The sequence below is a fragment of the Cornus florida genome, unplaced genomic scaffold (genome assembly GCF_030987335.1).
Source record: "Cornus florida cultivar Cherokee Brave unplaced genomic scaffold, ASM3098733v1 CherokeeBrave_3.0.0_Hap2_Chr11, whole genome shotgun sequence".
NCBI classification, from domain to species: Eukaryota; Viridiplantae; Streptophyta; class Magnoliopsida; order Cornales; family Cornaceae; genus Cornus; species Cornus florida.
Window position 1 is genome coordinate 97,212,272 of NW_026775581.1, and position 12,571 is coordinate 97,224,842.

General features: G+C 35.2%; 1 protein-coding gene and 1 pseudogene across 1 annotated transcript; one reads left to right on the plus strand and one right to left on the minus strand.

Annotated features, from left to right (window-relative positions):
* Positions 1-58: 58 nt before the first annotated feature.
* On the minus strand, positions 59-4,722 carry LOC132286282 (uncharacterized). Its single transcript, XM_059788591.1, has 7 exons — positions 4,522-4,722; positions 3,253-3,368; positions 3,048-3,166; positions 2,632-2,794; positions 2,312-2,538; positions 1,886-2,207; positions 59-1,787 (listed from the first exon to the last, which is right to left on the minus strand). Exons 1-7 carry the CDS (start codon positions 4,678-4,680, stop codon positions 245-247), a joined length of 2,649 nt encoding a protein of 882 aa, XP_059644574.1. The 5' UTR covers positions 4,681-4,722; the 3' UTR covers positions 59-244.
* A 1,847-nt stretch (positions 4,723-6,569) lies between these two features.
* On the plus strand, positions 6,570-12,453 carry LOC132281625 (pleiotropic drug resistance protein 1-like; annotated as a pseudogene).
* The last annotated feature ends 118 nt before the right edge of the window (positions 12,454-12,571 follow it).

The window sequence follows — 12,571 nt, forward strand, 5'->3', positions numbered from 1 at the left end:
CTTAGATATGGTATAGAGATAAAATTTTCAAACTTCTGATAGTGAGGAAAAAAAAGGGTGAAAACAACAAGCTGTTATTGCAAATCCGGCACACAATCTAACTTATACACAAATCAAGCACAGTAGAACAATTAAATTTCTCACACTTATTCAGCTAAAAGAGCTAGCTAGACTCTTTAACTAACAGAACTTACCAAGAAACAAAAATGCAATATAATTCCTATGATTAGACAGTAATAAAGGTTTATATCTTCACTGCTTTCTTGATTGTCTTGATGGATGACTTAATGAAGCTGCTGTTCCCGGTGGCGTGATCCTCATTGCCATCATCATCACCAATTACCAAAGGCTTCTTTCTCATGCAATCCACTCCCTTCCGCATACCACCCAAGATTAAAGATGGAGAAGATGGAATTCGCCGAAATGTTCTGGCACTCTCACTCCTCTCAAGTCCTCTTTCCTTCCCATTCTTCTCTCCTTTCTCCTTACCTTCAAAGCTGTTTCTACTTCCCACTCCTTTACCAACACTATCCACTTCATTTGCATCACTTTTATCCATCTGTAACTTGTAGGGAGGGCTCTTTAGGATGGTACTACTACTAGCTTCAATCTTGACAATCTCTACTTCTCTTTTCCCAGAGTCTTTCATCTGGACTATTTGCTGGTTCTTCTCCTGATGAGCCTTTAATTTGTAGGGAGGGGTCTTTAGGAGGGTACTACTACTAGCTTCAGTCTTGACAATCTCTTCTTGCCTTTTCCCAGCATCTTTCGTCTGGACTATTTGCTGGTTCTTCTCCTGATGAGCCTTTAACTTGTAGGGAGGACTCTTTAGGAGAGTACTACTACTAGCTTCAGTCTCGACAATCTCTTCTTGCCTTTTCCCAGCGTCTTTTGTCTGGACTATTTGCTGGTTCTTCTCTTGATGAACTTGTTTCACACGCTCCACATCTAGTGATTCTGGAAACCTCAAAACCTTGATCTCTTTCTGTGGGTATTTGAGGTTCAGCTTCCTGATCATTTCATCAGTCCCACTAGCTTCATTTCCACCGGCATTTTGAGGACTTGAATCAGTACCTTCTTGCGTGTCCAACAGCATTTGGAGCCACTTCTCCACATTTCCTTTTCCACGCTGCTTCCTGCTCTCCTCATCTTCCTCTACTTCTGCTTCACATATGACAGGAATTCGAATGTTGTATGTTTTTCCCCCCTCTTCTATCTTCAATGTCCGGAGCTTTTCTTCAATTGGAAATCCATCCTCTGTGGCAACTATGGCTTTATTACATTCCTCAGGCTGCTTCTCTTTACCAACATTGTTGTCTTCACATCCTATCTCTTCTATTTCTTCTTCCTTCCGCTCTTCGTTAAGAGACAAACCTGCTTCAGATGCTTTCTGCTCCTCTTCTAAAAACACTCTCAGTTCCTTGTGCAAAGGGATCATCCCCTCTACATTCTCAGTTCCTGGTAAAAAGAGGACAGGTTTATCATCTTTTTCATTGAGTACAGTATCTTCCATTTCCTTCGGTGAAGATGCCCTTATCTTGTTTCCTGGTAAATACAAAACAGTCTTATCTTCTTTCTCTTCATAAAAAGTATCATCCATTCTTGACCTCTTCCTTGCTTGCTCCCATTGTGGCCTGATCTGTTTCTCTAGCTCATCTCTTTGTCTGAACCTTCTATGCAGTTCTTTCTCGGAGGAGTCACAAATTGTTTTTTGGGCTTCTAGTCTTGCCATGAGAGCATTGCTTGCTGCCTGATTCAACCTCACTTGTTCCTTATAAATGACACTCCTGCAGGAAGAAGCATTTTAATGGTTGAATGATTTGATTACATAACAAATTGGTAATGAATTTATTCTCTTTTGAAAAAGGGTTTTTATCAATCTTACTGGTGCATAGCATCTCTGATCATCTTCTCTAGCATTGCCCTGTATGAAGACTGTGCCTCTGCTAGACGACGACACTTCTCAACACGCCTTCTTCGTTTTATTAGCACCAATTCCAGTTCTTGGATGGCAAACTTCTCCTCTTCAGCCCTTTGCTTCAAATCATTCACTTCATCGTCCAACTTCTGTATTTCTGACTGCATCTTTGCAGTTTCTTCTCTGTGTCTCAGAGAGTCTCTGGCCAAGACTATGGCCTGATATGGGTTAGTAACATTGTCTGGATTTTCATTTTCTTTCGATGTACTTAATTTTAATTTTCTTGAAGCTGTCACAGCCAAACAAAGAAAGACAATGAGGCAGTAGTTTAAGAAGTTCAAAATTATCATTAAAGTAACATAAAGGTGAAGTATTTGATTTTCCTTTACTAACCTATTATGGGGGTGTTTGACCTTGGTCTTCTGTTGATATCCAGGGATTTCAGAACTGATGAAGAATCATAAGATTCTCTTCGAGATGAAACAACAGCAGCCGGAGCAAGGCCAATTCGTTCTTTTGATTCGATGAAGTGTTGAGGGAAAGTATGTGAGTCCACTGTCAGTGAATCATTTAGTTCTTCAGTTTCACCATCAGCAAACAACAGAGAAAATGCCCTATGCCTGTCAACAATTTTAAATTAAAGAAACCATTAGACCACTTCTGCGTAATTGGGATCAAAATCAATCTGAAGATGGAAAAAGAAAAGCTCCCACCTGAAATCCGAGTTTGAAGAAGCAAAGATAGACAAGAACTGGTTAATGGATATACCCACTTGGAGATCCCACCATGGAATGAGAAACTCAAGCTTGTTATGCTTCTTCTTGCCCACTTGCCACTGCAATATCCTTAGATTGCTTGGAACAGTCAATCCTCCCCCTGCACATCCAGCAAAAAACTGTTTTCAAAACCAAGAACTTTCTCCCCCGGGAGATGTGTGACATCACAATCATTCCCTCTCGCCCAAAGCTGTGTAGATCTGTCTGTTTTGCACCATGCTCATGGTTTTCAAAAATGCGTCTACACAAGTACTTTTCCCACGCAATGTGGGACGTCACACCATAAATATATATAGATAAACAGATATGAAAGTTCATAGATCCATAGAAAGATAAAGATCAGTAACAATTACTTGAGCAAGGAAACCAATGATCAATGTCCCAAGCAAGGGGTGAAGCAGAATCAGCATGATAATACAAAACATTGCCGTATGGGTCCACCCGAATTACTGCAGGATCAAAGCCAGCATTCCTAAAGTTTTGAGATAGCAAAAAGAGTTAGAAACCATTTGATTACATCCGTAGATTTTTTTTGTAGAGAACAATTCAAGAGGTTACCCAAGGTGGTTGAGTTGTTTCCACAGAAGACTGACAAAAATCTTGGGCTTTGCTGTGGGTTTCGCTTTTGGGTCGATAATTGGGAACATCTCATCTAAATCTCTTGTTGTCAAAGCCTACAACCAGATAATTTCAAAAAAAATCAAACATAAATAAAACCAACAAAAATTTCCTTGCATTCAAATGACAATCAATAGGGAAAGAAAGAGCCACCAAAATTCCTATTGGGTTGTGAAAAAATTGCAAAAAAGCAAAAATAAAACCACAATTTTGAACCTTAAATTTATCAAAAGTCAGAAAGTGAAAAAGAAACAGAACTAATTATCAGAATTTGGACTAACTAAACATTAAAGACACAATCATAGTAAAAATTTACTTTCACTGTAACAATTTCGGTGAAAGGAGCTATTCACGAACAGCTCACACTCACTCATTAACGATTTGGCTCGTGTTCATTTCTAATGTAATTCAGGATCATTTAACAAGTCTAAGTCCAGAAAAGAAAAACTTTAATTCACCTCCTTAGATTTGTGAACATTTGCGAAATAAAAACCTTGAACATGTTCATAAGTTGTTGTGAACAACACTTGGTTTATTAAGGTCATTTGGGCTTTGTAACTGACTGATCTCGTGCTTACCTAGCCTAGCTCGAATCACAATTTCTTGACTAACCCTCAATTACTCAGCTCCACTCGCGCTTGAGCAAATTTTGATCAAATACAGTTTTTTTTTTTTTCTTTTTCCTAAGACATGTTCTAGTAATTAAATAATCGGCTTGACTTGGTTCCTTTTGAGTTCCTAACAATTACCATTTTATAATTTATTGTCTGGAAACTAAAATTTGAGCAAAAAGAAAGGCCTAATACAAGCGTTATGATTTCCATGAAATTCTCTTGTCCAAAAACACATAGTGAATTAAAATTACTTCCAAAAATCACAAAAAGTCTTAAAATTCCACAGAAATCCAGAGAGGATTAAAGAAATAGGAGAGAACAACAAAATTCAGAGTTTGTTGCCATGAAAATGTGATTGATGAAAAACTAAATTATTAAATCTCAAAATTGACTCAATTTGTTAATCAATAAACCGAATCCACAATACAACCATGTCTAATATAAATTTATAATTTTCATGAACTTCAATTTTCACACTAAGAAAACATAAACAACCCACATAAACAAAATTCCTACTCTTAAAAACTATTCTCTTCCTGGGTTTTTTAAGACACCAAACAAACAGTGATAGGCCATTAAAGTGAGTGTTTCTCACCTCTTGTTGTTGCAGAGCATAGGGAGTGAAAGTGAAAGGAGGGCCATTGATGTACGGACTGATACTGCGATCTCTACAGAGCTTGGCGTAGGCTTTTGGGTAGCCAAGGCCTTCGTCAATCGCCATCTCTTCGTCAGTGAATACGAGATCGAACGCCATTGTCGTCGGGTATCTTCTTCTCTTCTGTAGAGAGAGAAATAAATGGATAAAAGAGCAGTGAGCTGAGAGGCAGGTGTATTGATGGAGAAGAAAGTAACGGTCGACAAGTTTGAAAATTTGTATTCCACGGTGGCAATTGTGGGAGGTGTAACGGCTTCATATGTGGTTGGACCCACAACAATAAAAGTATAAAAAACCCACCTCACAAGAGTCTCCCTCTCAGTTCCAATTTCATTTACCAATTTCTTGAAAGACCAAAGTTGCCCTTCGGATATACTGAAGATAATTTTGCTGATCCTGACTCCTTTTCTTTTTTTTTTTTCTTTTTTTTCTTTTTTTTTAACAAATTTGGGTTGGGAGACTGATCTCATGTTTGTGATCAAACCTTATAATTTTTAATGAAAAAAAGCCTTGTAATTTTTATAGTGACAAGTGAAATTGTTTGAGTTCAATCAAAGACCGATTTAATTTTTTTAACAATTAGTTTAAAAGATTGATTTTGCACTAAGTTCAACTTCTCGATTTAACAATTACATACACGAGTTTATAGTGAAAAGTACTTTTGTAATAACTTATTTCAATTAATTATTAATAAAATGGAAACTAACATATCTGTTTGTATTATCTGTAATCAAAATTTCATTTGGTAGCAATGCTTATGGAGGGAGCACACTCCATAGATTTTAGTAAGACTTCGGTATTATTTTTTTTATTTTGACGGGTCTGTATCATTGAGAATGTCTGATTGATGAAACGTCCGTTAAGGGCAATATGTAAAAAGCAATTGGGAAAAGGGTAATTTAGTCAAAAGGGTTTGTACCGTAGACCAAGTCCAAGTTTATAACCATTCAAAACTTAAGAAGCAATGATTTTTTATTCATCATTTTAGTTTGAACATAAAATGAAGGGCATAATCAAACCAAAAGCTATGAAAAAGTCCCTTTCAGTTTCTAGGAAGATGTGACCAAATTAAGGGACAGCAAGATGGGCCAGACTGATCCACTTTTTGTTGGCATTTGTAAATGCAAACATTTTGGGTTGGATGCAAAATTACAAGTCCAGCCCATAGGGAATGATCCAATCACACAAATGCGCGTTAAAAACTAAAGTGATCTGATAATGGTAAAATTGCCACTTAATATATATATATATTTTTTTAAATTTGGTTTTTTAAAAATGATTTTCATTTATTTCCTTCTAATTTTTTAAAAATATAAGAAAAATTTAAAAATTTAGCACCATCAAAGTGATATTATAATGACAAAAATTCCCCTTAATATAATTTTTTTTTAAAAAGTTTTCTTTAAAGTGATTTTCATTTTAGGTTTTCTTTTCTTTCTAATTTTTAAAAGTAGAAAATTTAAAAAATGTAAAAATAGTTTTAGGTATTTTCATTTTCTTATAGACCCTTCTAATATATATATATATATAAATCTAATCCATTTAAACAAAAAAATTCAAAAATTGTTTTTAACAACACCATGTCAAATGAGTTATTTGTATTAATGTTAATCTTTTACAAATTACGCAGTTTCATGCAAGAGTATTAAAGTCTTTTACAAATTACAATTTTATACATTTTTTTAGAAAAATACTGCATACGTTTTTTTTTTTACGATACACCCTTAACTTCAGGGGTCGTTTAGTCCATTTCAACTTGCCGTTAACCTCATACCAAAACATTGAAAGAAGCATATGACGATTCTACATGATGTTAGTGGAATCCATCAAGCCTTGCAGGTGAGTCTGTGGCGGCCGGTCGCCTTGGGCCTCAGATTTTAGAGGGCCTCAAATTTTGAGGCCCATAGGGGATGGACAAAAATAAAAAATAAAAATAAGTCAGGGCAAGTTTCAAATGACACAATCTGCCTCGACGTAGAAAGAAGCATATGACGATTCAACATGATCTTAGTGGAATCATCAAGCCTTGCAGGTGAGTCTGTGCTAGGGCTGGCCCTGGCCCAAGGAGACCAAGGCGGTCGCCTTGGGCCTCAGATTTTAGAGGGCCTCAAAATTGGGATGGAAAAAATAAAATAAGATAGGGTAAGTTTCAGACGACACAATCTGCTTCGACGCTCCCCAGGGCACAGCCTCCGCTATCGCCTCAGGTGACAAGGTATGTTCATCCTCTCTCTCTCTTGTGACAGTCTCTTCTCTCTCCTTTTGCATGAATCGATCTTTTATATATGTTTCTTTCTTTCGTTCATCTCATCATTGTTTTGTTCTAACTTTGGTTAGTTTGATTCGGGTCTTTACCTTTGTTCTAATAGTGAAAAGTAGCTAGGGTTTTGTTCGTGTCACTGTGTGTGATGGCTATCAAAAGCTGAATGAATATATTATGGTTCTCTTAGTATTTTAATATATGTGTGCCTTTCTACATGTGTCTTTCATGGCGATCGAGTCCATAATCTATGGCAGGTACTTTTTTTTTCCCTCTCCCTAAGTCCACTCTAATCTCACAACGGCATCAACCATACCCCTTTTCCTCATAATTTTTTGCATTTTCACATTCAATCCCACGAAAATTAAGGATCCCTTCGAGTGGGTTGAGGTAATAATTAACTTTTTCGATCTCTAAATTATGCTCATACTTAAAAAGTGCAAAATTAAGGGTTTGTTTTTTTATTTTTATTTTATTTTTATATGAAGATACATACCACCATTATTGATGTTATTTGAAGTTGGCTCAGCTAGAATTTCAGTTAATAATACTGTCATAGTACTTGCCATCAGAATGTACAAACACATGGAAATCAAGAGCAGGCTTTAACAAAACAAAAGTTAATGGTTTCTTCTATTAATTTGCACAGGTCTTCTGTAGCAATGATCAATCAATCACTACGGGTAATTGGCTCCCAAAAAACACACACACAAAGTGTAGTGTAGTTAATATAAAGAGTGAAAGACAAAACTATATATGACAGTGGATGCCACGTATAACCTAAAAGCCCCACTACTTCTTCAGTACTACAAGTTCAGCCTCTTATATAAATATATAGTCACCTCATCTCCACGTATTTTTGTCATCTGTTATCATCAAATTTTAATAGCTATATAAACAATGAATGTAAAAGAGGCTGCAGTTTTTTGTTCTCTTCATTTTTTATTTTGTGCCTGTGAAAATTTCACTCTTTAATTGATAAATGTATTGTTATTAGTTAGCTGTCTTATGCACACTGCACATGCGCACAATTATTTATTGGTGGTGATAAAAATTTATAGTTATTAGTTAGTTATCTTAAGAACACTGCACAGACGCACAATTAATTATTGGTGGTGATAGATTTATACTTATTAGTTAGTTGTCTTATGCACATTGTACAAGCGCACAATTATTTGTTGGTGGTGATAAATTTATAGTTATTGGTTAGTTGTCTTATGCACAATGCACAGGGACACAATTATATTAGCTATAGAATTTGAAAACGTCGTGTTAAAATATCGCACTCTTATAATTCTTTTTTGCGCGTGTGAAACTCAAGAGCCTCACATTTGAAAGTTCGCCTCTCAAAATAATTGGAATCTCAGACAGGCCCTGGTGCTCCCCGTCCGATTCGTGAATCAAATTCTGATTAGTTCAATTCTCTTCCCATTTTCATGTTCATAGGAAGTTTGTCTTTTTGCAGAATGACATTGCTTTTAGGTGAAAGACCACTCTGTTGTTAGCTTTAGCCGAAAAGCTTGATCCAGTCATATATTATTACTGTTGCCATCAAAGAAAGATTAGAAGCAGTATTGGCAGGGTCGGCCCTAACCCAAGGTGACCAAGGCAGTCGCCAAGGGCCTTAGAATTTAAAGGGCCTCAAAATTTATAGGCCTATGAGTGATGGGCCACCAAAAAAAAAAAAAAATTTGTAACCAAATGCAGCAAATCATTTAAGGGGCCTCAAAATTTATAGCCCATGAATGATGGGCCACCAAAAAAAAAAAAATTTGTAACCAAATGTAACAAATCATTTAATGGGCCTTAAAAAAAAAAAAAAAAAAAAAAATTTAGGGTAAATGTAACAAATCATTTGAACCTCACCTCCAAATCCAATCTCCATTCTCGTTCTTAACAGACTCAACTCTTAAGCTTACCCCCTTTCTCTAATCTGCAAGACTGCAACAATCAAAAGTTTTTTTTCCTCAAAAATCAAAAGTTCAAAACCCAGAAAACTGAAAACATCATGTCATCATCGTCTTAACTCTTCTGTTCCTCTCTCTCTCTCAGTTCCAGACTTCCTGTTCGGGTTTGTAACTCGCAATAGTTGCAAGGGTTGTTCAAGGTCAACACTTCGACTCGTTCAACCGCTTTAGCGTTGTCTCTAACTCGTTCCGAGTCAGCTCAAACGCAGAAGACATCGTAGCTGCATCATTATCGTCTTATTCTTCTGTGTGAACTCACTGAACACTGTAAGTTTTCTAGTTCTAAGACAAGTACAGTACTCTAATTCAAGTAGTTCTTAAACCGAAAAATTATTTTGATGGATTGCTTGCAGTTAATATTAGTTTAGTTTAAATTGTTTAAGGGTTCAAAATCTATATCAATATATTTAATTTTTTTAATCATGATAGATATTGAAATAATTATGATGGTCCATTGAAGTTGTATAGCTATGGGACGGGAATGTAAAAAAAATGTTACACTTAGATTAATTAATATTGAAGAACTTCGGCAGAACGTCCCAAACAATAAAATTAAAAAAGAATGGAAAGAGAATGGTGCCACCTCAAATTATTATTTTATAAAATAGAATGCATAAAGTTGAAAGTTCTTATGGAATTATTGTTTGACAAATGAATTTGTTGTAATACAGGAGTTTCAATCTAGCAATCCTTCACTTGAAGACATATCATTTAGACATCTCATGAAATATTTTTGTTTTTCTGTAAATCATATTATTGCATATTGAGCCATTGGTAATCTATATTTTTTTTCAGCAAAACATTTTTTTTTTGAAAGTTTAGTTTTATGTTGATTGTGTTTCCTATTATTTAGATTTCTAAGATATCAAGATTTTTGACAATTATGTCTACAAGAAAATTTGAATCTGGGTATGAAAAAATAAAAAATAAAAAAATTGATTAAATCTCAAAAAGGCGCTATTCATAAATTTTTTAGGAAGAAAGCACAAACTGAGAGTTTAGTTGAAGATTTGGTGAATGAAGAACATATGAATGAAGAAAATCTTAATGAACATGGAGATTCAATGAATAGGAATGATGAGAGTTTAGTTGAAGATTTGGTGAATGAGGAACATAGGAATGAAGCAAATCTAAATGAACAAGGAGATTCAATGAATAGGAATGAGAATCAATATGAACACTTTAATTGATAATTTTTCAGCTCAAAATGCAAGACGATCAGAATTACTTTAGGCTCCGTTCGGTATGACAGAAGAAAATTGGATGGAAGGGAGAAAAGAAGGGAAGGATGTCAAGGATGAGACATCCTTAGGGAAGAGATTATGAATTTCCCTCATTTTGTTCAGTTGGATGAAAGAGAAGAGAAGAACCTACCAAATTCCTTTGTTTGTTATGAGAGAAGGAAAGAGAGAATTTAAAATTATTTTTACCATTATACCCTTCTATATAATATCTACAAAAAATTAGAAATCACAGTGTAGCACAATTACCTAACATCTACACAAAGAACTCAAACTTTTGTACCCCACGCTTGCCTTGAACCTGATCTAATTTTTTTTTATTTTTTATTTTTATTTTTATTTTAATATACCAAAATAAATAAATAAATAATGGCAGATGGAAAAATGCTGGTTTATGTGAAATTATTGGTAAATTTTCAAATAATTATTCCAACTGGAAGATCAAAGTCATTGATTTATTGCTCTTTGAGGGTTACATTCTTTTTATTTCATCATTTGCATCGTTGACTTACGACATGCTATACATTGGATGTGCCAATTGAAAAGTTGTTTGTTCTCTTAATGGGTTTAACAAGACAATTAGTTACACAAATTTTATCCTCCCTGGATCATTTACTCAACTTGTATGCAAAAGTACAGAGTTTTAGATTTCTTCATTGGCACGATTCTGGATGATTGAGGGTGAAAACTTAGTATATCAGTAGCACAAGAAGTTAAACATGATTTTCAATAACTGTGTATTAGGGCAACCCACTCTGTATTAGGGCATCAAAAAGTTATATATATATATATATATATATATATATATATGTATGTATGTATGTATTAGGGCAACCCACTCTGTATAACCAGTCACCTATATATATTATAACACATGAATCAAATTTGCTTGTAAATGCTGTCGATCTATGTATTTGTACAGATTGAGAAAGAGCAAGAGAGAGTTTCTTATGAGAGATCGCTGGAGAGAGCGTTTGATAGAGTTCAACGTGAAGGTGAGTTCTTCTTGATAGGGTTTTGCGTGAGACGAGATGTGTAGGGTTTATTTTTTAATATTTGGGAAGGATAATCTTGTAATTTAGTATTTTTATAATAGTTCCGCTTGTTTTCTCTCGTGTCTTCCACCCAAATTTGGGCGGATGAAAACTTGTAAAGGAGGGATAAGCCATCCCTATTGTCCTTTCTCTCCGTGCCTCCTTCCTACCGAATGAAGGAATTTTGTTCCTTCCCTCCTTGCTTATCCCTCTTATTGTCGTTTCTCTCCGTGTCTCCTTCCAACCGAACGAAGGAACTTTGTTCCTTCCTTTCTATTTTCCTTCATTCCTACCGAACAGAGCATTAATGAAAATTTCGCACTTTTATTATTATTATTATTATTATTATTTTTTTTTTTTTATTATTATTTTTTTTTTGCATGTGAAACTTATGTACAGAGGGCCTCACATTAAAGTTTGCCCAGGGCCTCTCAAGATTTTTTCAATATCAGGGCCGACCTGAGTATTGGGCATGTAAAGATAAGCCTTACAGTTTTGTTACAATTCACAAATTTGCTAAGGCGTTCCAGCCATTCCCTGTTGGATAGAAACTAGGAAACGAGCTTACAACCCTATATGACAAGACCAAAAGTCACCCTGCTTTGTCGACCAAAAAGTATGGTATTAGCAAGAGAGAGCTCTTGAAAGCGTGCACCTCTAGAAAATTTTTGCTTATGAAGAGAAATTCATTTGTCTACATTTTCAAGCTCGCACAACTATGCCTTCCTTCGTATATCTATATAAATATTCTTATTTTGGTCTTAAGTGTCATTATTAACAATAAATTTCTCTCTCTTTCTTATAGCTTACTGTAATGGCATTGATTACAATGACCCTCTTCCTAAGAACTGAGATGCACCGAAATTCAAAAACTGACGGAAGGAAATATACTGGTGCTTTGTTTTTCACTCTGATTATTAACATGTTTAATGGATTACCCGAGATTTCCTTGACATTGCAAAGCTTCTAGTCTTTTAAAAGCAAAGAGACGTTTTGTTTTATCCCCCATGGGCATATGCACTTCCCAGATGGATCCTGAGGATCCCATTGCATTATTAGAGGTTACCATTTGGGTTTCCCTCACTTACTATTTGGATTCGATCCAAATGTTGGAAGATAAAAATTAAAGAAAAATGAATCTCTCAAAGACTTGTTCAACTTAGTTCCCCATATCTGCTCTAGATGATAACTAGTCAAATGTTCTCAGCAGATTTTTTAGACAGTACTTGCTTATCTTACTTGTCAACCGGATGTCTTCTGCATTGTTTCGATTTATAGGGGCAATGGGTAGGAACATGATTATTGCAAATTCATTCAGATCATTTGCATTGCTCACACTTTTCACATTGGGTGGCTTTATCCTATCATGAGGTGGAAAACATGAATCAATCTTGAAACAATTCTTCTTATATTTTTTTATGCAAAAGAGGATATAAAGAAATGGTGGATTTGGGGTTACTGGATGTCACCCACATATATATACATATA

Bases quoted from the DNA above. Each gene is read 5' to 3' on its own strand.
- LOC132286282 (XM_059788591.1), bottom strand. From the start codon at position 4,680: ATGGCGTTCGATCTCGTATTCACTGACGAAGAGATGGCGATTGACGAA. The intron at 3,167-3,252 runs GTAACCTCTTGA...TCAAAACTTTAG, and splicing joins AAACAACTCAACCACCTTGG to GAATGCTGGCTTTGATCCTG. The intron at 2,539-2,631 runs GTGGGAGCTTTT...AATTGTTGACAG, and splicing joins TCTTCAAACTCGGATTTCAG to GCATAGGGCATTTTCTCTGT.